Here is a 24,881-nt window from a genome sequence, read left to right on the forward strand (position 1 = left end):
AGAGCATGCCCATAATCTCCTGATAGCTTTCTTTTCTAGGGCTGAATGTTTGCAATTCAGACCCCCAGCTTGACGTTACTCCCTTATATGGTTGTGTGTGTATTTTAGGCACTGTCCACACAACCAGAGATCACTCAGGCGGATCCCCCTTAGATCTCCCTCTTATCATATACTCTGCAGGTCTACTCTGCTACCCACTGCCTGACGTGACTGACCCAGGCTGAGGAAGCAACCACCTATCTAAGCCTTGAACCTCCGTCATGCTTGGGACTCTAGGTAGTGTAGAATAAAGGGCATGATATCGTCACCATGGCTGAGTGCCAATGCCCTCTTCCTTCCTACCAGGTAAATTCAGACAAGATCGGAACTCCAGTGAGAGGGTCCTCTCCCGGCACATTTCAGAACCTTTGTTGGTTGAAGGGAGTACAATGAACAGGCTACTCTTCATCCCTTTTGGGGGATGGAGTCAGACGGAGTATGGTAGTTGGACCAGCTTGAGGATGACCTCCAATTCCCAGCGCCAAGAGGTCATGCTCAATGGTCACCACCCAGAATCCCCTCTTCCAGGCCCAGCCTCCCTCTCATCCTGGGAGAACTGGCCAAGACCTGGTGAAGACAAAATAGAGCAAGCATCATTAAAAACTTACTGGCTGCCAGCCAGAGCCCGGGAGGGGGAAAGAGAAAGAGAGAAGCTAGAGAGCATCTGTGTCTGTGTGCTTAGGACGGGAGTGGGAAGCCGCGTCAGCTGGCAAGTACAGAGGCAAAGGGAGGGAAAAGGACAGAGGCTGATCACATTCAGAGACAGCACATGGAGATGTACTTAGCAGACTGGCACTGAGCCTGGCACGGGGCTGTCAGACACTTGAGGAATCCGCAGGGCATCTCCCATAATCCCCTTCTCTTAGAAGGGTCATTGCCTAAAGTAGCAAAAACCATATGACTCAGTTGTTCAAGCTCACGTGTGTGGGGTCCTAAGTCTGAGTGACCACTCCTCCAATCCTCACATCCCACCTCACCTCTGTTTTCTGTTCCCTGCCCACTACTTGACTCTATCAAACTTCCTGATCCCACCCCTCCCAACAGAATCTCGGATTCTCCACCCCCAGCCTGTTCAGAGTCACCCGCTTTCCTCCCTTTAGTCCCCCGGGGCCTCCACACCTGGGAGCACTGGACAAGCGTGTGCCCTTGATGATGAGGATGGTGCCCACGAGGAAACCCAGCAGGCCGAAGGCCAGACCCAGGGCGCAGACCAGGGTCTCTGTGGTGTCGGGCCGTGGGGCAGTCACCAAAGGCTCTGAGAGAGACAAGAAGTGTCAGGGGGCAGGCAAAGGGACTCTAGAGGACAGCAGACACGGGTTTGTGAAGGGTGGGCTGGGAGGGCCTCCGTACCCCAGTGCAAGAAGAGGGGCTCTTCCAGGCCCCAGTGCTCCACTTTGCAGTCATAGAAGTCGTCTGCAGAGGGCACAAAGGTCAGGTAGTGGAACTTCCGGAATGTATGGTCAGGCTGGGAATAGAAGCTGGTCTGGACCACCCCCTTGGTGATCGAGTGACCATTGCGCAGCCAGGTGATGTTGATCACAGGGGGGAAGATGTTGTCCACCATGCAAACGAGGACATTGGGCTGGCCCAGCTCCACTCGAGACTTGGGGAGTACGGTCACCCTTGGAGGCACTAGAAGAAAGAGGGTCTGAATCCCAAAGGCTCGCCCTGCAGCGGGGCCTCAGCAGGGCCGGAACTGGGAACAGTTGCTCTGATTGGTCATCTGTGGGCAGGGGATGCTCTAGGAGGGTAAGGATGGGAGACAAGGATGGGGGGGAAGAGGAGGCAGAGGATCCTATGTCTGACAGGTGCCTTGGGTGGGGGGTGATCCAGGTGACAAGGGTTATTCCTCAGATGAGGGTGCTGAAGGGGTTGAGAGAGATGGGGACTGAGCACAACAATCCGGGGCACTAAGAGCTGTGCACCAGAGTGGATAGAGGCCAGTGAAGTGGGGGAGAGACTTCCCTGGGCCTGCTCTGCCTGATAGCGTGGGAGGCAAGGGAAGGGACAGGTACCTGTGGTGGCTCTGGTACGGTTGGAACGTTCCACCAACATGTCCAGATGGGCTTTGATAATGTCGATGCTTCTGAACCCATTCATTGGGTCAAAGTAGGTGAAGTTGCTAAACTCGGGCAGACGCCACACAGCCTCCCTGTTCTTCAGCTCCACAGAGAACAGCTGTTCCCCATCAAATTCATAGGCAAACTGACCCGAGGCATCATAAGACTGGTAGAAGGCTGGTCCATAGGAGCCCATGTGGTCAGCTGTATCAGGTACAGTCAGGGTCAGGGAAAGAGAGGGAAAGCACATCAGTCTCATTCCCGACATGAACTCTCTTGTCTCTGAGCCTATGTCCATCCTGCTTCTGCGAGGGACAGAGTCCAGTTCTGGCACTGCGCTGGCCCTTGGAGGCTGGAAGACTCGCCGGGTTTGGAAGGGGTTGATGGAGGAAGAAGGCATGGGCCCGGCACCCTGGCTCTTAGCGACACAGCTGGGAAGAGAGGCTGCCATAAAACATGCTTGGGGTTCCCCAAGTTAAATCCTGTCTGTGGTCATCTGCTCCTGCTGTGCTATGAGGTCCTGTGTGTGAGATGAGGGCTTGTGTGGGGTGGAATGAGGAGGAAAGGATTCAGGATAGGCGGTAGGTGAAACACAGAGCCAGCATGGGTGAGTGTGAGGGAGAACAGGCCCCAGCTGGCAGGAGTGCACCATGGAGACCACAGGGATAGAAAAAGGGAGACTCAGGGCCCTCCCTGGTGGCATAGCCGGTTAAAGCACAGCACTATGAAGCTGTCCACAGCCACTACAGCATAAGTTCAATCCCCATCCAGGGAGCTGACCCACATGGCATGGCAGACCTCTCCTGACCCTCCCACTGCTCCCCTCAGCAGTGTATTTCAATAGATCTGGCTGTTCTGCTCCCCACTCTGTCTCTGGTGAATCCTCTCACCCCTGCACCTCTGGCCTATACCCCAGTTCTTGTAGGCATAAACAAATAAATCTTTTAAAGAAAGAAAGAAAAAGGTAGACCCAAGTGTGGCAGGGAGCACTAGAAAAGAGTCAGAAGTTCACAGTCTGTGTCCCAATCCTTCTATCTTTGAGCTAATTATGAATCAAAGTGTTTCTTCCCATAACTAAAGCGTGGTTTTGGCAGTTAGGGGTTAGGTTTTCATTGGTAAGATTCCTTTAGAAAGTTAAGAAATCACGCGCTCAGGGGGCACTCCCTGGTGGCTCAGCGGGTTGGAGTGCAGCACTGTGAACCTCAGCCAAGCCAAGCCAAGCCTGGCCGCACCACAGACCTCTCCTGACCTGCCCGCTGCTCCCCTCAGCAGTGTACTTTGTCGATCTGCCTCTTCTGCTCCCCACTCTCGCTGCCCCTACACCTCTGCCTTGTACCCTATTTCTGTATGCATAAATATTTAAAAATCTTAAAAAAAGAAATGTTTAGAAAGAAAGAAATCACTCGTTCAGTAGGTGCTGCATGTGCACAGAGACACACCAGGCTCCATGAAATAGAGACCAATCAGCTGAGGCCCCTCACCAGAAGCTCACATTCCAGAGCAGGATAAAGACAGTTTATCCTGACAGGTACCGATGGGCCTGGTGATCAATACACCACCAGAACTAGACTTGAAAGGGCACGCTGGGGCCAGGAAGGGGTAGAGAAATCAGGGTGCCGGACAGAGTAGAATGGAGACTCTGGTGGCAGGAAGGAGGAATGGGGAGGCCCCCGAGCCTGAAGTAGGCCCAGCGTGACCTTGGCATGACAGGCCTGAGTACACTTGTATTCCAGGTCCAGAACAGACATGATCAAAGTGAGAGGTACCCAGATTGAGTGAGGGGGGTGTGGAAGAGGGGGGAATGTAGAGAAAGAGAGACACAATTCATGTTCTGTTCCTGTAAATCCGGCTCCCCAAACCTCTCCTCACCCGGTGTCCCCGGCACTCACCCCTGATGGCCCCAACTTCCTGGGGGTTCAGAAGGGTCATCAAGGTGTGGAGGCCCAGGACCAGGGCCCCGTTGAGGATCATGGCCCTCGGGTGCTTTAACCAAGTGAGCCTCAGTCCATGTGGGGGTAAAGAAACAAGAAGATGTAAAGAAGAGAACAGATTCTAGCTTAGGGGAGACCCCTGCTGTATTCAGCCAATCAGAAAAAAACATTTTGAGTAATGCCACGGTTGCTGGGTAAAGAATTACAGTAGAGTGCCTGGGTGAGAAGTGAAGATTTCTTTGTGGGAACCACCTGCCGGGAGAGGCTGGTCCTCATTGAGGGGTGGGGTGGGGCGGGCAGGGGTGGGGGGAGGATGCAAAAGGAAGTTTCTGTTTGGGGAGATGGGAGGAGCTTAAGTCAACTGTTACTACATCCTGCAAGAAGGGACTCTGAAGGGAGAAAAAAGCCCTTCAGAGCTCCCAGCTGAGCTCAAACAAAAGCTCTCTACCTTGACCCAAGGTGCTGAAAATCTTACAACCCCTCTAAGTTCCTGCAGATAAATTTGGAGTTAAACACTATAATGTTACTAAGGGACATTAAAAATGAAACATTGGTGGTATGGTAGAGTAAAAATCCCTCAGATCGTTAAATGATTTTAGAAACGGATTGCTTTGTTGCATTGAGTGAGAAAAAAACATGTACTTGTTGATATTTATTGTAAAGAGGGGCTGCTTGGGTCTGTCCTGGGGACGGCACAAGGAGCTGGGTGACCTTTGTGTGTCTTTCAAGGCTCCTCTGGGTGTGCGCGCCAGCTGGGTGACCTGAATGGCCTGTGTCATCCTTGCTTTTGGCTGCTGGTTGGGCTCTGGCCAAGGAGGCTCTGGCAGAATTTAGACATCTCTATATACTGTCCAGTGTGTCACCAAATATGTCACTTGGTGATCATGAAATAAATTGCTTCATCTTGGAAGGGCTGTAAGAAATCATCTGAGTGTATGGTTCCAAATCAGGCTACAACCGGTGAATCATCTGGTGAAAATCAGCTTGTTAAGAATACTCCATGCTCCACCCTGACCCAGTGAGTCAGGGGAGCACCAGGGTCTCTGAGCTCCCTAAGAGACTCTTGGCCGGCCAACCTGGCAGAAACAGCTCTAGTGTTCTTTCTCAGTGAATAAAGGATCCCTACAGGAAGGGAAGCAGACCAAATCTCGTAACTTCCAAATAACCAAATTATAGCTAGTAATGGCACAGTTTATGGGGAACCCTGACTTTAATGTTTTTGTTTCCATTCCCCAATGTCTAGAATAATACCCAGCACATAGTGGGCAGGGCTCAAGACATTTGTCCTAGAAGCAATAGTGCTGCCCTGGTTGGGTCTGAGACCGCTTCTCTCCGGTGAGGAGAGAACTGAAACCATGGGACAATGGAACAGTAAACTGGTAAATGTGCTTCTGCCACAGAGAAATGCTAAAACCACAGTGGTTTAAGAAACCACAGTGTTATTCTTGATCTGAAGTTCTTCTCAAATTGCCTCAGAAATTTGCCCAGGCTAGTTTCCTCTTGTATCTTCACTACTCAAAGGAACGTCACTTCCTGCTTGCAGACAGGAGAGGCCTGTGGGAGGCACACCTGCTTTAGGGGTTGGGCGGGAACAAGGGTTCTCTCTGCTCACAATCTGGTGTGGGAATTAAAGGATGACGACTCTACCTAGGTGCAAGAGGGCTAGAAGCATGTAGCTTGTGAGTTCAGGAAAATGTAGTGGTTAGGTGAGTACATGATGCTGTCTTTGTCCCATCTCAACTATGCTTTTATTTATAATTATTGGTTTATTTGTACTTATTTGTAATGCCTTATTTATTTCAATATTACTGTTTTGAAAGTTTATTTAGTCTTCCTTTTTAATGTTACCTTCTCCATCTTCCCATTAACCACAGAAGGACATTAGCAAGTTTTCAGGTCCATTCATGTTCTTCCCCTGTCCCTCACAGAGGGGTTGACCAATTTTACTTCCAATTTCTTTTTAGCACCTCCTGAAAGTTTCTCTCTTATTGGAATACTTGCTCCAAAAACATTTTAATGAGGGTATTTGTATGACATATCTCTGAAGCTTTCTATGCTTGATAAATACTTTTATTATACCATCACTTTCAGATAAGGTTTGGTTGAGTATTACATTTTATGTGTATTTTTTCTCTTTAATATTTTAAATAATGCCTTTTTGCATCCTGCATTACAGTTCAGAAATCTATTACCAGTCTCTCTGGAATTTTATAATTTTCTCATTATCTTTGATATCTTAAGTGTCATTATATAGTACCCAAATTGAAAGTTTCTTTCTCCTGCTGTGGGACATTAGGGGTCCTCTCTCTTTTTTAATTATGGGAATTCACCTCTTTTTCTAGAACTCATCCATTTTGAGACACTTTACTCCTCCATCTTGTATATATTTCTTCTCTCTTTTCAATTTCTTTACCCTTCCATCCTTTATCCTAGGAGAGTTCTAAAATGTGATCCTCCATTAACTAATTTATTTTACAGCTCTCTCTCTGCCACCACCTATCCTATTAATGTGGGTCTGATTTTTACTATTCTATATTTTCACACTTAGGACTTATCTATAATTCCCCCCTGTATTTGCTGTGTTTTTCATATGTTAATAGCTTCTCTTATTTTTTTTTCAATTGTGTTTTTTGTGGTTGTCTTAAGTGACTGGTCTATTTTCTAATACCTTTTTTTTAAAGATTTATTTATTTATGATACAGAACTGGGGTACAGGCCAGAGGTGCAGGGGTGGTGAGAGGATTCACCAGAGACAGTGGGGAGCAGAACAGACCAACTGATGAAGTACACTGCTGAGGGGAGCAGCAGGCAAGTCAAGAGAGGTCTGTGCCATGTGATCACCTCCGGGACACGTGGGAATCGAACTCATGCGGAAACGAACTCATGCGGAATCGAACTCATGCGGAATCGAACTCATGCGGAAGTGGCTTTGGCTTCTCAGTGCTGTGCTTTAACCCACTGCACCACCGAGGAGGGCCCCTCCAGTACTGATTTAGAGTGGGAACCAGCAGCATGGGCTAATTAACCCTGGCAGGAAGCAGGTCTCTCATTATTTTCTTGGAATATTTATGTATTAACTAAATTGCCTCCTAAATAGAACGGGTAAGGCTGGTAGTTTACCAAATCCTTGTTACACAATCTGCCCTCTAGCTAACAGAGTATTAAATTTAATGTTAGAACAGTATCAAATACATGCTTGCCAAACAAACAGATGATAACAAATAAAAGTAAATAAAGTGAATAGCCAGTGGTTCTAGAGGGAGACGTTCCAATACCTGGAACAAAGGCAGACTCAAAAGAGATTGAGTAAATATCTACTCACTGAATGGGCATATATTCAATATCTTTAAATTGTCTAAAATGCTCATTTTGAGATAATTGTAGCTGTGTCCATCATGTTCTCTGGAGGATAAGCTGAGGTGGTGTGAGGAGGTACTCTTCATTAATAGGCACTTACTGAAGACCCACTCTGTGCTAGACACTGTAGGGGAACATGACACAAGCTATGCAATCTCTATCGACTGACATATTCTGGATAGAGACGGAAGTGCTCTGAAAAATCAGAATTTCCATGCTAACTTATGTTATGACCTCCCTTTTTTGTAATATCAAAATATTCTAAGCAACCATCAGCTTACAGCCAGATTGCCTTAGCTTCATAAGGTGCTGCCTCGCTCAGGTGAGCAAGCCCTGCCCAAGGCAGGAAATTCCTCTAGAAAGCAAAAAATATTATTACAACTGGCTGATTAATAAAAACAATTATAACAAAATCAATATTGTAAGACAAGGCAGTACTAGAGCAAATAATTAAAGTTCTTTTACTGCCGGGACGAGAATCCAAATCTTATCTCTTACCTAAAACTTTTATTGCTCAGTCTTTAATGAGGAATCTTACTATCTCTCTTAGTGATTTATCTACCAGAAAATTCCTCCAGCCTAGTCTTCAACTTTACTGTACCCTTTTTCACAACTTCTCCTTGGCCGGCGACCTCACCTTATCCCCCTTCACATCTCCAGCCCAGCCTCCACCCTAGTCCTCAACTTTACTTTAACCTCTAAGATGTCTCAATGAGAATGAAGATCATTAAATAGCACTTAAGGTTTAAAGGGACTTTATTTTAGCCAATCAACACTGTAGTAAATATAACAATGTTAGCCTTAAATTTTATGAATTTATGTACCTATCTTAACTTTAATAGATTGATTTTAAGAATAATGAATGTTATATCTCAGCTAAAGGGCAATATGACCCTAAACTGTTCTTAGCAAAAAAAAAAAAAAGAGATGATTGTAAATCTCTCAGCCCAGTTCATGTGCTGATGTCATCCCACTGCTTGCTCCTAATGTATAAAATAAACTTCTGCTAAAAGCAGAACAGGAAGACTTGCACCCAACTCCGATTCCTGTATCTTCCTCGCTCCCCTTTCCCCTTTTTCTCCTTTTCCCCCTTTTTTAGGAATCTCCACTCACCGGTGATGCACTCCCACCTTGAGACCCTGCCTGTTCTGCCCCCCAATAATCCATGATCGGGGAACAAAGAGTCCCCGACAGGAACACATCCCTCTGCTAGGTGCATGACACCAGATGTAGTAGCTACCAGTCATGCGTGTCATACGGCCAGTTCGAATTGAGATATAACACATAAACACAGGAAATGTCAAAGACTTTATAATAATATGTAATGTATAATTACAAATATATGTGCATATAGTCTCACTGATCACTTTTACACTAATTGATTCATTGACAATACTTTGGATACGTTGGGTTTTAAGTGAATATTATTTTCACCTGTTTCTTGCTAATTTCCTATGGCGCTACTAGACAATCCGGTACTGACTATGTGAGTTCCATTATTTTTCTAGTAGGCAGTGCTGTTTGGTTGCTCCTGATGGGCCACCGGTTAGTGATTCTCTCCTTTCCCTGGATTCTTCAATTTAAGAAGCTTGCTTACAGGGGTCCAAGTTATCTCCTATGGCTATCTAGAAATTCCATCAGGGAGACCTTATTTTCTAATATTTCCATTCTGAAACTTATATATATACTCTATATAATTACCTACTTGTAATAGGTTTTTACTTCAGGCGCTATGCTAGGCTCTGGGACATAATACATAATAACATGTAATGTATAATTACAAATATATATGGATATAATCTCACTGATCACTTTTACACTAATTAATGATTCATGGACAATACTTTGAATATCTTTGGTTTTAAGTAAATATTATTTTCACCTGTTTCTTATTAATTTCCACAAATCCAAAAGCCACAATTAAACTTTTTGTTATCAATGATCTTTCAATTCTCATGGAAAGCTGAACATAGCACTGAAAATAATGTGAATAATATGGGGGGGGGGGACAGGAGAAGAAAACACTGCAAATGATGTGAGGAGGGCCAGGAGAGTTAAGAGGATTCACCAAATTGGGGAGCAGAACAAGCAGATCTACTGAGATGCACTGCTGAGGGGAGGGGAGCAGTGGTGGAGACAGGAAAGGTCTGCTGTGTCATGTGGGTCAGGTTCCTGGCCAGGGATTGAACTCATGCTACATAGCTTCATAGGGCTGAGACTTAACTCCTTGCACCACCAGGGAGACCCAAAAAAGAAAGCATATTAATGTGCAATATAAATGTTCACATGATCTTCTACCTTCTGGAGTGATTCTTTCCTTAGTAATTAAAGCTTCAAGCATACAACCAACAGAACGAGGAAAAGTAGTCTAGGGCCCTCCCTGGTGGTACAATGGAATGGGTTAAAGCACTCTACTGCGAAACTAGCTACAGCAGCTTTAGCACAAGTTCCATCCCTGGCCAGGCTGATGACCCACATGGAACGCAGACCTCTCCTGACCCGCCCGCGGCTCCCCTCAGCAGTGTACTTCATCGACTTGCCTGTTCTGCTCCCCACTCTGTATCTGGTGAATCCTCTCGGGGCCTGTGCACCTGTGGCCTGTACCCCAGTATTGCATGCTTAAATAAATAAATCTTCAGGAAAAAAAAAAAAAAGAACTAGGTCTAGTCCTCTCTCCAGAATTTCCTGGACAGAGAGGCCAAGCAAGCATGTGCTCACACGCCTGCCGGCGGATCTCCAGTCCCTGCTCTGTTTAGTCATGGGACCATCTCTCTACCTTCTGACCTGGCATCACTTTCCAGACTCTGGAGTCCTGCTGTGTTGCTGTCTTCGCTTCATCTACAATTCCCCACCCCATTCTCCTGACATCTCTAAATCCGAGAGCCCCAACCTTTATCTGCTGGAGAAAAACTGAAAACCATAAGGTAAAATCACTCATCCTTTGCATCTGTAATTAGTTTGAAATTTACACATTAAAACTCACATGTGGAAAAAAAACTTAAAAAATATGTAACCAGGCTCAATACACTCTGGAGCAACAATTCCAAATAATGGCAGGAAATCCCCTATGCCGGCCATTTAAAGGTTCAGAATGCAACTCTTCTTTCTGGTTAAAAACTAGTTTTGAAAAAAAAAAATCTCTCATTTGAGAACAGTCAAGTGCTTCAGGGTTTTACCTCCTCCCTCTCCTCCTTCCCTCTTTTTGGAATGATGACCCAGGCCACAGGGTAAACCTATTATTATGACCGTGGGAAGCTGCCTCTCTCTGGGTGGTTTTCTCTGTTCTGATGGTTCTCTGCTTCCATGTCACCATGGTCATTGCTCTCCACTTTCTCTCATCTGTAGATGTTTTGTGGTTGGTCCAACATGTGAGCAGAGTTCACCACTTTCCACGCTGATGCCCCAGAACAGAAATGCTCTACAGTGCACAATCTTTAGGTCTCTGTCAGGTGTCCCTTGATCCGGGGCCTGTGTGGTCTGGGAGGTGGCCCTTGGCTCCAGGCCAATTCTACCCTCCCCATGATCACCTACAAATCAACTTGCTAAATCCAGCTCATAAAATACTCAACTAATCAGGAATTATTTCATCAAAACATCACTTTTTTAATTTATCAGAAACTTGCTTCTTTGTAACATTTTATCTTATTGTAATAACTCACTTAAAGATTCAAATGTTCAAGCTTTTTTTTATAAACACCTTGGTATTTAATCTAAAATAATAAAAAGTACTATAAACTTGGGATTACCTCGTTAAAAAAGGTTTTAATCAGCAAAATATGGAAGATTAAAAAAACATCCTCGGGCCTCCCTAGTGGCCTAGAGATTAAGTCTCAGCACTATCACCTCTACTACTTGAGTTCAATCCCCAGCCAGGGCCGGTGACCCACAGCAGTGTACTTCACTGTGAGGGGAGCAGCAGTGTCTTACTGCAGTGCACTTCATCAGTCTGCCTGTTCTGCTCCCTGCTCTGTCTCTGGTCAATCACCCCCACACCTCAGGCCTATACCCTAGTTCTTGTATGCATAAGTAAAATAAATCTTAAAATAAATATTAATAGCAGCTTTATTTAAAGTTTGCTAAAAACTGGAAAAAGCCCAGAAGTCCTTCAACCAACTGGGTTCTACCCATATCACAGGATAGGACTTAGCAATCATCAACTATCGATACAGGCAGCATTATGAAGCTATCCGCAGCCACTGCAGCATGAGTTTGATCCCTGGCCAGGGAGCTGACACACATGGCCCAGCAGACCTCTCCTATCTTACCTGCTGCCTCCCTCAGAAGTGTATTTGAGTACATCTTCCTGTTCTGCTCCCTGCTCTGTCTCTGGTGAATCCCCTCACGCTACCCCCAACCAACACCTCTGGCCTACACCCCAGCTCTTCTATACAAAAATAAAGTAAAAGAATAAAAAGATATCCTATTAAGTGGGAGAAAATATTCACACAATATTTAACTGATTTTTATATATCCAAGATACATAAATGGATCGCTTCCTTTCTTGGTAGAACATATGTCTATTATTGTTTCTAAGTTTTTTTTTTTTTAAAGATTTATTTATACAGAGCTGGGGTACAGGCCATAGATGCGGAAGGTGAGAGGATTCACCAGAGACAGAGTGGGGAGCAGAACAGGCAAATGGACGAAGTACACTGCTGAGGGGAGCAGCGGGAGGGTCAGGAGAGGTCTGCCACGCCATGTGGATCTCCTCCTGGGCAGGTGGGAATCGAACTCATGTGGAAGTGGCTTTAGCTTCTTAGTGCAGTGCTTTAACCCGCTGCACCACCAGGAAGGGCCCTGTTTCTAAGTTTTTTAATGCTTTTGTTTCTGTAGCCCTCATTTTAACCCATGACCTCTGTAAAAGGGATAGGAAATCATCTCTGAGGCTAGCCAGCGGCAGCCATTAGAGGATCAGCTCCTGAAGGAAAGAACTGGCCACTGAGCAAGAGGGCGTCGAAGATGATTACACTCCCAGTCAGTCCATTACTGTCTTCTGCAAATAAATGTGACCCAGAGGTGACCTCAGGAATACACAAAAGAGGGATTATGAAGGGGACCCATGGGGCAACATATTCTCTGTAATTGGATGGGGCTACATTTCCTTCCTCACAGTTGCTGCCTCCGCATGAGGCAAGCAGACTCCCCAGAAGCCATCAGCCATGAGGTCCCTGGAGACTCACAAACACTTCACCCAAGGGTGGGCCAAGCTCAGCAACTGAGCAGGGAAGTTTCTGCCAACAATCTGAACAGGAATGAACAACACAGGCCAGGAGGGGAGGCCAGTCTCACTGCAGGTAGGTGATGGCGAGGACAGCAGAATCCAGAGAGGACAGAAGTGACACCCAGCGTGCTGAAGCCACTGCTTCAAGCTTTCCATACACACAAAAATTGCCCAAACAACCTATTCTCATTTTTGTCTGTGTTGCAAGTAAAATTTCCTTTGAAAACCAGCATCAAATAAGCAATAAATGCGGTAAGAAAGACATTTCAAGATTACTTTTCTAGACTGGCCAGTGTTCCCTGATTGATAAATGCACAGGAGAAACAAGCACTAGCCCATTCAAATCACAGGGGACTCATTCAGGACTGGGGCAGTTGGGTAGGAGAGGTGTGTGGCTGCCCCTCAAAGGGGCAGAAGGCCCAGGGTTCTGGGGCACAGGTGCCAGCACGAGGCAGGTCAGGATGTCTGAGCCAACCAGGACTCAGCAGACTGCTTAGCCAGCAGCAGACTGAAGCTTTCATGGTGCCCTGAGGCCTGCTCCAGCCCCTTCCTTTGCCCTCTGCTACCCGCTGAGCAGATGCAGGTGAGCTGTGAAGGAGGCAGAACCACCAGGTGAACCAAGTTATTCTGGCCACACTTCGGAGACAGAGGGGGTGACCAAACCCACCTACCACCACCTCCTTGCTCCTGACATCCATTCTCTCTCCTACCCTCAGGAAAGCTCCCCAGTATTTAGGGCTAGAGATGAGACAGCAGCTCCTTTGGGGGTTATGTGCTTCTTATTTGGCATCTGTCTTTCCAGTTGCTCCTAGTCCTGCTGTTGTTTGTTTCTGAGGTTGTCTCTGTGGTCAGAATCAGCCCGAGGTATAAACTCAAAGAGCTTCTCGGGTTTTAGGGGCATCTGTGCCTTTCTACATAGCCTCATGAAAACAGGACATGTAAGAGAAAAGCAAAGGAGGAAAGATAGGGGGCGCCGCTGTCAGTTCCCCGGACGACTCTCCCGCTAGAGGAGGCTGAGCCTGGAACCTACAAGCCTCAGGTACCTTCCAGTTCAGAATGTTCACTCTGGCAGGTTCCACCAGCCCAAGTTACCTGGGTGGGCGACACTCCTGGCCTTTCCTACTTAGCCTCTTACTAATGTTCCCTGTCATCCTCTTAAAGATCCACGGATTCTGTAGTGATGACCCCTTCATACTTGATCTGGGTAATTTCTTTCTTTCTTTCTTGTTACCCAATTTAGCTAGAAGTTTATGGATGTTTGCATTTTTCATTAAGCCATTTGGTTTTGGTTTCATGGATTTCCTCTGCTTGTCCGTTTTCTAATTCGGTGATTTCTGCTCTTATCTTTTTTTTTTTTTTTTTCCTTTTTCTACTCGCTCTAGGTTTACTTTGTGGGTTTTTTTGTTTTTGTTTTATCTTTCTCTGTTAAAGCACTTACAGCTATACAATTCCCCATGAGCATTATTTTAGTTACATTTCACCAATTTCTATGCAATTTTGTCTTCTTTTGCATTCAGATCAAACTATTTCCAATTTCTCTTTTTGGTCCACAGATTATTTGGTAGTGTGTTGTTTAATCTTCGCATATTTGGGATTTTTCAGATATTTTTTCTATTGCTGGCTTTTCATTTAATTCTAGTGTGGTCAGATGGTCAGAGAACACACAGGAAGTCCTCACTAACATGGCTGTGAGTTCTTGGAACTGTGAATGTAGCAAAATGATGTACAAAGCAGGTCTTCCATTTAGTTCAGTGCCAGCCTAGAATTCTTTTTTCTCGTCAATGTTATAACAAACAATGTTGAGCAAAACAACATTATTTGAGGACTAGCTGTACTCTGTAGGATTCAATCTTTTAAATTAATTGGAATTTTTATGACTCAGCATTTTGTGGCTACCCCTGATGCACTCTAGAAGAATGTGTATTCTGCTGGGAGGGAGGGATCCTTTTATGAGAGTCAACTGGGTCAAAACAATTGATAATGTTCAGGTCATCTGAATACTGCTTTTCTGCCTCTTCTGTCAATTATGGAAAGAGAATTACTAATGTCACAATTGTGGTTTAAATGATTTTCTTTGAACTCTGGTCCATTTTTGCTCTGTGCATTTCTACTGTTCAGTTTGTACACATTTCCTGTTATTATCTTCTAGATGAATTAAGCCTTCTATCGTTGTGAAATGCCCTTCTTTGTTCTGGGAATCTTCCTTTCTCAAGACTACAGTTAATATAGCCTCTAGCTTTCTTGTTATTAGTATTTAAATAGTATATATTTTTCTATCCTTTAAATTAATATTTGCATGGCATATATTTTTCTATCCTTAAATTTCTACCCTAAAAATTTTACTTTTTTTTTTAATTTGGGTTTTTATCAGCTTTGGATTTTGTTCTGTTTAGTTTTTCTTTTTTTCTTATACCACTGTAATCCTCCCACTACCATATCACCTATGAATCATCACCATGTTCTCTTGTTCTCCCTGATACAGGCCAGCAAGGGGCACTAAAACTGGCCAAGGACACTGCCCATATAGTTTATTGGTCACTTTCTGGGTTCTTCCCCTGTGCGCACAGTTGCAAGACTACTTAGGCTCAGAGAACCACAACAATGGGATTTAGTTAACAGACCAGGGAAAAACAAAGAGTTACTGAGGCCAAAGTGGCTATTTACTTCACCCAAAGCCTTGTCCACTGTTTTTCAGTCCTTAACAAAAGCAGCTACAATGTTGTCTTCCTGCCACTATGGACACTCAGCAGCTGGACTGCTGGCCAGGTTCCAACTCACAAAGACAACAGAAGACACACAGGAGATGCTCCCAGAGTGCTGAGATGCCCCAGCGCAGCACCAGACAAGCAACACTCGAAAGCAGCAGGTGCAGCATGTGAATGACCTGACAGCCTCACTCACACATCTCAGCAAGGTGCCTTCAGGTCTTCACCCGCGCTGCTAGGCTGTAGCAGCAGCAAAGCCAGGAACAGCTTTAGTCTCTCTGCTGCTTGTAAGGCCTCCTCTCTGTGGTGGGTTGCTGGAGGCCTCCACCGTTAGAGGCCCACAACAGACTTCTGAATCTGAAACACTGAATCCTCAAATGCTGAATCCAGAATACTAAATCCTTGGATGCTCAGTCTAAAATACTAAATCCTCAAACGCTGAATCCAGAACACTGACTCCTCAAAAGCTAAATACAGAACACTGAATCCAGAACACTGAATAATCCGGGCCCCCTTGTGTCGTTCTTTTTATTTTTTATCAGTTACTCTACCCCCAAATGTGATATTTTTTAGCATTTTCCCTGGGGTTATCTATCCTCACCAGTAACCCCCTCCAGGGGACACCACCTATAATAGTCTTTGGCTTCAACTACCACTTTCACATCCTCCCCTGTTTTGACTCCCTTCCCTCCCCCTCTGTCCTGTATGCCTCAGATCTGTGGTCAGATTGCTGGTCTTAACTTTCTCTTTTTAAGATTTATTTATTTGTGCTTACAGAACTGGGATACAGGTCCGAGGTGCAGGGGGTGGTGAGAAGGTTCACCAGAGACAGAGTGGGGAGCAGAACAGGCAGATCTGCTGAAATACACTGCTGAGGGGAGCAGCAGGTGGGTTAGGAAAGGTCTGCTGCACCATGTGGGTCACCTCCCTAGCAGGGGATTGAACTTGTGCTGCAGTAGCTTCAGAGCTTCATAATGTGGTACACTGCTGGAGGAAGCAGTGGATGGGTCAGCAGTGGGTGCCATGTGGATCACCCTCCAGGCTGCTGTTACAGCCTGGCATGTGGGGATCAAACTCATGCTGAAGTGGCTTTAGCTTCTCACTGCTGTGCTTTAACTTGCTGTGCCATCAGGGAGGGTCTGGTCTTAACTTTTTCTTGATCTTTTTTTGTTTTTTTTGTTTTTTTGGTTTCCCTATATTCCACATGTAGATGAGACCACTGATATTTATCTTTTTCCTTCTGGTTTATTTCAGCTAGCAAAATCCCTTCCAGCTCCATCTATGTTGCAGCAAATAGCATGAATTTGTCTTTTTTGATCATTATGTAATATTCCATTATGTAAATGTATCACCTCTTTTTGATCTTTTTTAAAAAACTGAGTTTCTTATATGTAAACTGAATCTTGCTTTACTACCCAGTCTAAAATATCTTCCTTTTCATTGGAATATCTGGACCACTTGATCTAATGTAGTATTCACATACTTTAGGTCTATCTTGAAATTTGTTTTCCATTTTTCTTTTCTTTAAAAGAAAATATTTTCCTGATCTAATCATCCATCAATGGACATTTAAGCTGCTTCCATGCCCTGCCTATTGTAAGTTTTTGCAGCTATCAATTCTGTGAAATATAAAGGCTTTTGTTTTGATGGTTCATTCAGTGAATGTATGCCCAAGAGTGGGAGTGCTGGATCACATGGTATTTTCATTTTTAGTTTTTAAGGTAAATCCAGATTGTTGCCCATAACAGTTATACCAGTTTACATTCCCACCAACAATAGATTATGTTTCCTTTTTCTCTGCATCCTCTCTCACACTTGTTGGGACCTTTTAATATATGCCATTCTCACTGACGTGAATGGGCAGCTCATAATTTTTCTCTCATTTATCTTCTTAGAAATGAAAATGAACATTTTTTCATGTCTTTTGACCTTCTGAATATCCTCTTTGATACATTTTTCATATCTGCTCTCCATTTACTAACTAGATTGTTTCTTTTTATCGTTGACTTGTATGAATGAGTCTTTTTTTTTTTAATGTAGCTAGGTTAGTAGTCCTTTATCAGTTATGTATTGTGTGAATATTTTCTACCATTTAATGGTATATTTAATACTATTTAATGGAATATTTAATACCATTTCATCCCTGGTATTTTCTTTCACTCTATAGAAGGTTTTAACTTGAGATAATCCCAATTGTTTTTTGTTTTTGTTTTTTTTTTAATTCCCCTACTATAGGGGTGGAGTCACCAAAAATAACTTTATTGCTGATATCCTGCAATGTATCACCAAAGTTTTTTCTGTACTTTATTGTTTGTTAGAGACTGTCTTTGCATTTTTCAGTGTTAAGTTGCTTTATCAGACTAGGTATTGTATATGTGTGGATTTATTTCTGGGCATTTGATTCTGTCCCATTGACATGTATTTATTTTCGTGCCAGAACTGTATTATTTTTAATATGCTTGCTTCCTAATAAAGTTTGAAACTAGGTAACATAATACCTCCATTGTCCTTTTTTTCTCAGAGTTGTTTTTGCAATTCAAGGCCTTTTGTGGTCCCACTGAAATATTATTTTCTTCAGTTTCTTTGAAAACTATTGCTAGTATTTCTATAGGCATTGTGTTAAATTTGTACATAATATTGGCAGAACAGTTATTTTGATTATGTTGATTCTCTCCATCTGTGGGCATGAGATGTCATTCCATTTCCTTATGATGTTATCAAAGTCTTACAGTGCTATCTTATGTTCTTGCTGTATAGTTCTATTAACTCCCTTGTTAAGTTGATTCTGAGTTATTTAGTTCTTTTTAAGGAATTACTTTTTAAATTTCTTTTGCTTTTTGTTCATTGTGGTATATTAAAAAGCTATGGATTTTCTTTTTTAAAGCTAAGATATATTGATTTTGTAACCTGCCACTTTGCTGTGTCCATTTAATTGTTTCTAATAACTTTTTGGTGGAATCTTTTAGGATTTTATATATATAAAATATCATCACATCTGAAAATAGTGGTAATCTCACATCTTCTTTTCTGCCTTCCCCTATTTCCTGTTTGTCTAATAACTCTGGCCAAAACCTCTAGTACTAAGTTAAACATAAGTGATAACAATAGACATCCTTGTCCTGTTTTCAAACTCATGCCATTTGCTGAAACATGGATGGAGATGGGATTATGCTAGCTGAAATAAGCCAGAAGGAAAAAAGACTCAAGGAGAAAGCTTCATTTTTCACAATTGTTATGCTGGCTGTTAAGTTTGTAATATATGGTCTTCATTATATTGAAGTAGATCTCTTCTATTCCCATCTTGTTTGGATTTTTATCAAAAATGGGTGCCAACTTCTTCAAATACTTTTTCTCAATTATTGGTATTATCATAAAATTTTTATTTTTACTTTTGTTTATATGATATTACATTAATTTGTGTACACTTAACCACTTAGCCATCCTTGAATCTTTGTGATGAATCCCACTTGATCATGTTTATTATATATATATATACATACATATATATATTTTTTTTTTTTTCATTCAGCTTGGAGTCCGTAAGCTACTTGATCTGTGGATTTAAATCTAAGTATTCAGTTTTGCTTTTTTTTTTTATATCTTCTATTTCTCTTTTCATTGTGTTCATTTTTCCCTTTAATAACTTATACATATTCATAGTAACTGGTTTTTAGTATATTTGACTACTAGTTCTATAATCCTGTCATATCTTGGTTTATTTTTATTTTTTTTTTAATATTTATTTATTTATATATACAGAACTGGAGTACAGGTCAGAGATGCAGGGGCGGTGAGAGGATTCACCAGAGACAGAGTGGGGAGCAGAACAGGCAGACTGATGAAGTACACTGCTAAGGGGAGCAGCAGGCGGGTCAGATGAGGTCTGCCACACCATGTGGGTCACCTCCAGGACGGGGATCGAACTCATGCTGAAGTGGTTTTAGCTTCTTAGTGCTATGCTTTAATCCACTGCGTCACTAGGAAGGGCCCTATTTTTATTATTTTTATGTTCATTTTTTTTCCTGATTATGGACCATATTTCCCTGCTTTCTTGTGTGTCTAGATTGAATATTTTTGATGTGTTTAGACTGAATGTTAAACACTGAATTTTACATTGTTGCCTATCTAGATATCTCTGACTGGTCCACACTCAAATGCTTCCTAGCTCTGTGTGAGGTTTTGAAATCGTTCCCAATTACTCTTTGCCTAGATTTACAAAGTCTTATCCAATGATTGCCGATCTTAGTCTTCAGCAAGTCATTTATGAAGATTTCCCAAGTTCCTTTTTGTGTATCTTCCTCCTTTCGGGACTCTGCTTCACAACTTCCATCTTCCTTGGTCTCCTTGACCCTTCAACTCTGTGGACTACTTTGCACTGCTTGGAATCTCCTCCAATCTCTGCCTTCCTAAATGTGCCTTGACACAGAAATATGGCACAGTGATCATTCAGGTAATACAGCTCTGTTCTACCTGGTGTCTGATACATGAAAATTGTTTTTCTTTTTTCAATTTTCTAGTTGTTTGGTGTTAAAAGGATAAATATGGTCCTGATTACTCCATCATAACCAGAGGTGGAAGTTTAATAATTTTGAAACCTCTTATCATGGCATTGTACATTTTCTATTGATAATTCTATTACTTCACCTAAAATTATAAGCCAAACCCCTTAAAATGTTAGAATGTCAAAAAAGATAATCTCATGCTTTTTGCAGCAACATGGATGGAGCTGAAAGGGGTCATGCTTAGTGAAATAAGCCAGAAAGAAAAAGAAAAATACCAGATGGTTTCCGGTTTCACTCATAGTGGGAGCATAAAGGACCAGGGGGAAAAAATAATGAACAACTATATACCAGAGACATTTCACAGGGGTGGAATGGGGAATGGGATCAAAAGGGGGGGGTGAAGGGAATGCACCAGACTGTGATGGCACACGGGTGATTTGGTGATGGGAAGCCCACAGGGATTACAACTGAGATGGAAAAAGGCACCAAATGATGTAAAACTAAAAAATTAATGTTAAAAAATTTTAAAAAATTAGAATTGTGTATTTGCTCAACTATGGGGAAAAATGAAGAACATGTAGATGTGTTGTAATCCAACAAAGATTTAGGAGAAAGATACCTGGATAAAGTGAATAGATTGCATTTAAAAAGAGAGGTCAAAGTCCAGGTTTCCCTTCAGCTCTATGACCCTAGTGTCAGACTTCATGAGATAATAGTAGCTATCGATTAACATGCATTATATAAATTAGTATAATAGATGATTAGCACTGGGATTCTTAGGAGTCTATGGAATGCTTGGCACTTTATACTTAGAAAAATCCTATCTCAGAACTATAACTCTTCTTTATCCCAATTCCTTTTATCCCTCACAAACTGAATCCATACTTATTCATTTATTAACTTACTTAATAGGCTTTTATTGATCACAGACTAGTCAACCAGGGGCTTCCCAGATACGTATAAGGTAACCTTGGTAACCTCTACTCTTTGTCTCACTGAATTTTCCTAATTTCATAAATGTGGAATCAGAAGCAGAGGCAACAAAAAAGGAAAAGTAGATCATTGGGTGTAATAATGAAAAGTAACACTATTCAGTCCCATTTGCTCACTATGGGAACTATTCATTCTCTCTATGGGATAAATGGCACAATATTTATAGATGCTTCAGATCACATGTTATATCATGAAGACAGCAGTTCAAGATCAAAGGATGATTTCTCCTTCCTGGTTTCAAAAGTGATATTCAAAAAGTCATTCCATTATTCTATTAAAGACAGCTGCTTAACAGCAGGACCCATGATAATACATTGTACCACTATCTTATTAGTTTTGCTGTTAAATGGATAATGTCCAACAGCAATGTTGTGATTAAAAATACAAATGCCCTTATTCTGTCCACAAATGATGGTGTTAGCCAAAGCATGAGGCATGTGAAAATAAATCCTTATTCAGATGAAGCATGTCATTAGAAATGAATCCCTACATGTTGGAAAATGCCCAGTGCCACCAATCTACCACCAGTCGCTGGCTGGTGCCTCAAATATGGTGCTAGTGGTGCTTGGGACTGGAGGTGCTTCATATTCTTAGGACTAACATTATCGAGTGCCTGATTGGTCTCAGTTAACTGTGATTGCTTCATTCCCAAACTATTTGGCAAATATCATAGTTTCTGCTTCTATTATTTACCTGCATATTTCTAAATAAAATATTTGTCCTCCTATCTTAAATCTTGTTTCATTGACTTCCTGCAATAACAATGAAGATATAGTTCTCTTAATGCCACCCCTCCCCCCACACACACACATATTCCCTTTTCCCCTATCTTTTCTATTAGGTTTAATAATAAGTTTATTTTAGAACATCTTGTTGTTTGTAGTGTTGAAACAAGGAAAGGGAGGGCTACAAAAGGGCAAAAAGCCAGGAGGCCGGTTGGAACGATGCAACGGCCACCCAGAGAGCAGCCCCAGCTCTTAGACCAGAGAGCCGCCAAAGCCCTAAAAGGCTAAAAACCAAACCCAAGGGCTACAACAACACAGCACCCACACAACGGGGGCCTGTGGCTATGGCTTAGCACAGGACAGTTCCTGATGAGAGGACCGGTCACTGTCTGGGTCTCACCTGTGCACAATTGCAAGAGGCCTGAGGCTCCGGGAACAACAACCACAGGGTTAATTTTATAAGCTAGGAAACAAAGAGCTCACTGTACCCACAAATGGCAGCTAGCTCATCCAGACAGTGATGGTCACCACAAGTCACCAGGAGTGGGGACAGCACTGGCCAGTGGTGATGGCCACTACTGTTCCCCTCAGGGGCAGTGCAGAGACACTGGTGTTAACAACTCTATGAATTATAGGGTCATACCAACAACAGCTCTCTGAGACAAAGCCAGGGCCTTGGTGCTCCCTTCAGGCCATGTCAGAGACAGGACCCAGGCCCTGTCTGTGTCAGAGTCCTTCAGCTTCTCTCCCTCCTCCCAGGGTGGCTGCTGGATGCTGCTTTTCCTCTTTCTTCAGAGGCCAGGAATAGAATCTTTCCTTTCTTTTTTCAGGGGATGGCATCCGCTCCAGGAGCTCCTTCAGCTCCCACTTGACCCTGGCTTATATCCCCTTTCAGGGTGCCCCACCCACAAGTCTGACTGGACCATTTAGCACCAATCAGCTCATAACTCACACCTGATTGGTCCATTCAAAAAAAAAAAACGGTTACTGGACTCTGAGGAGCAACTGCCACACTGATTTGTGGTGGAGCAGCAGGGTGAGCGGTCACCACTGCTCCTGCCGCTCCCACCACTGAGGTGGCTGGGTCCCTGTAACAGTATTATGATTATATAAATATTTTTCAATGTTGACCCTCAGAGATTTTTCATGATTACATTTCTTTTACACCTGTCAGGAACAACTTTTCTTCTTTGCTCTTAAGTTTAATTACTGGAAACCTGTGAATTAAGCAAATAAGATTATTACCAAGAACAAAAAGCATAAATTTCTATTGATATTCACATATGCAGCTGTTCACAGAAAAGAAGTGATATTCAAAGAAATGCCTTACATACCATTTTATCAAAGAAAATGGGGGTTGGACTTCAAGGGGTGATAAATCACAGGCAAATGACTGGGACCCATAACGGGGAACAACAGACGATAAAGGTTATTCTAGAAAAGTTTATTTACGCAAACTCCTCTCAGAGCGGCCTCACAGTCTCCCAGGCAGGGGGCGCCTTTACAGAGGGCAAGGTGTGCCTTTCTTAGACAGGTAAGGAAAGGTAGAGAAGAGCTCTTCCAGAATCAGTGAAGTCTCACTTATCTTCAAGCAATCCTATGCCATTCAAGTCTCACTCATCTTCAAGTAATCCTATTCCAGTCATAGTTGGAGATAATACATCTAGATCCCCTTTCACATTTTAAATAGAGTTAGTAAATATCTGATATTTCTTTGCCATTGTTTCTCTTTTCCCTCTGTGCTTCTTCAATATTGATCAGAATTCTAAATCTCCTCTGACATCAGGGCGCCTGTAGTTTCATTTTTTTTCTTGAGGCACCCATCATGCTCCTTGTCTCGCTGCTCCCACCTGGGCCAGTTGCACGATTGTTGTCTAACTCAGCTATTGCTACGTCACAAACATTCCCAAACCGTCTGTGACACAAACAATAACCTTTTATTTTTTCACATTTCTGGGTATTGGCTTGGCTGGAAAGCTCAAAACTGCAGGTTAAATCTGGGTCTAGTCCATGTGTCCTCACAGTGGACAAGCCAGAGCATGTTCTTCTCAGGATGATGGCTGAGGCACAGGAAGGCATGTGGAAATTTATGATTCCGCTTAAAGCCTTATGCCAGGCCAGGCACATTGTCACTTCTTCCCACATCTACTGACACAAGCAAATCATGGCAGACCCAAGCCCAAGTCAAAAAAGATATATTCTACACCTTTGGGTGGGGGGGCTTAAAAAAAAAGCATGGTAAAAGTTACTAGTTTACAAGGTGAGTCAAAGAATTGGGGCTGACATTGACTACCTCTGTTTTCATTTTGAAGTGAAACCTGCAGTGTTTCTGTGAATTCTCTTTCCTGCTTTCCAATATTGGATCTTCTGTCTTTTTGAGCCCATGAATTTCTTTCTTAGATTACTCCCTAATTTTGGTGAAGTACACTTTGAAGTACATCTTTGCACCTTTTTAAGGAACTGAAATTTCATGATGGGTTATCTGTGTACACCTTTGTATGTTTTCATCTGTCCATTTCAACCTGAAATCACCTATCATTTAGTTTGGGCAATTCTCTTGGACAATTTCTTTTTTTGTTTGTTTTTTTAAAGATTTCTTTATTTATGCATACAGAGCTGAGGTACAGGCCAGTGAGAGGATTCACCAGAGACAGAGACAGAGTGGGGAGCAGAACAGGCAGGTGGACCAAGTACACTGCTGAGGGGAGCAGCGGGCGGGTCAGGGAAAGTCTGCTGCGCCATGTGGATCACCTCGGGGGCAGGTGGGGATTGAACTCATGGTGCAGTGACTTTAGCTTCTTAGTGCAGTGCTTTAACCCACAGCGCCACCAGGGAGGGCCCGGACAATTTCTTTTATACTTCCCTTCTTCTCTGGCTTTTATTCTTGACACATCAATATTTGGACATTCTGGATTAACACCTCGGATTTTCTTATTTTTTATTTGTCCTAAATTATGAGATTTTTCTCAGCTTTGTCTCTGAAAACTTTTATATTTTTAATTTCTGCTTTTGTCTTTTTTTAGAGAACTTTTCTAACTCTGATTATTCATACTCTAAGCCCTATGTTCTGATTAGACTGATTAGTCTGGGTAGAAAAGGTATTTTTTCTTAAATGATTGATAGAACTCATCAGTGAAGCCATGTGGACTTTGAATATTCTGTGAGAAGTTTTTTATATATATGTAATAGTTTATTTTTACATCATTTTTGTGACTTTTTCCACCTCAGCTGCAATTCTTGTGGACTTCCCATCACCATTTCACACATGTGCCATCACCATAGTTCTGTGCACTTCCTCCCTCCCCATTTTTGATCCCATTCCCCACCCCACCCCCATAAAATGTCTCT

The 24,881-nt window shown here is 42.9% G+C and overlaps 2 protein-coding genes across 2 annotated transcripts in view; one reads left to right on the forward strand and one right to left on the reverse strand.

The window, feature by feature from the left end:
* Positions 1-437: 437 nt before the first annotated feature.
* Positions 438-4,070, reverse strand: LOC101632917 (HLA class II histocompatibility antigen, DO alpha chain). The gene is made up of 5 exons (XM_012726367.1): positions 3,989-4,070; positions 2,055-2,303; positions 1,390-1,671; positions 1,159-1,294; positions 438-450 (listed from the first exon to the last, which is right to left on the reverse strand). Exons 1-5 carry the CDS (start codon positions 4,068-4,070, stop codon positions 438-440), a joined length of 762 nt encoding a protein of 253 aa, XP_012581821.1.
* A 4,771-nt stretch (positions 4,071-8,841) lies between these two features.
* Positions 8,842-24,881, forward strand: part of LOC101633145 (HLA class II histocompatibility antigen, DP beta 1 chain-like) — a 59,154-nt gene continuing 43,114 nt past the window's right edge. The window contains 1 exon segment of the mRNA XM_012726441.1: positions 8,842-8,862. Coding sequence (XP_012581895.1) covers positions 8,842-8,862 — 21 coding nt within the window.

Source organism: Condylura cristata, unplaced genomic scaffold (genome assembly GCF_000260355.1).
Source record: "Condylura cristata isolate star-nosed mole 26May11 unplaced genomic scaffold, ConCri1.0 scaffold00001, whole genome shotgun sequence".
NCBI classification, from domain to species: Eukaryota; Metazoa; Chordata; class Mammalia; order Eulipotyphla; family Talpidae; genus Condylura; species Condylura cristata.

Excerpts from the sequence above, each read along its gene's own strand:
- LOC101632917 (XM_012726367.1), bottom strand. The coding sequence starts at position 4,070 with ATGATCCTCAACGGGGCCCTGGTCCTGGGCCTCCACACCTTGATGACC. Across the intron at positions 2,304-3,988 it reads GGAAGTTGGGGCCATCAGGG|CTGACCACATGGGCTCCTAT; the intron begins GTGAGTGCCGGG and ends TACCTGATACAG. Across the intron at positions 1,295-1,389 it reads GCCCCTCTTCTTGCACTGGG|AGCCTTTGGTGACTGCCCCA; the intron begins GTACGGAGGCCC and ends TGTCTCTCTCAG.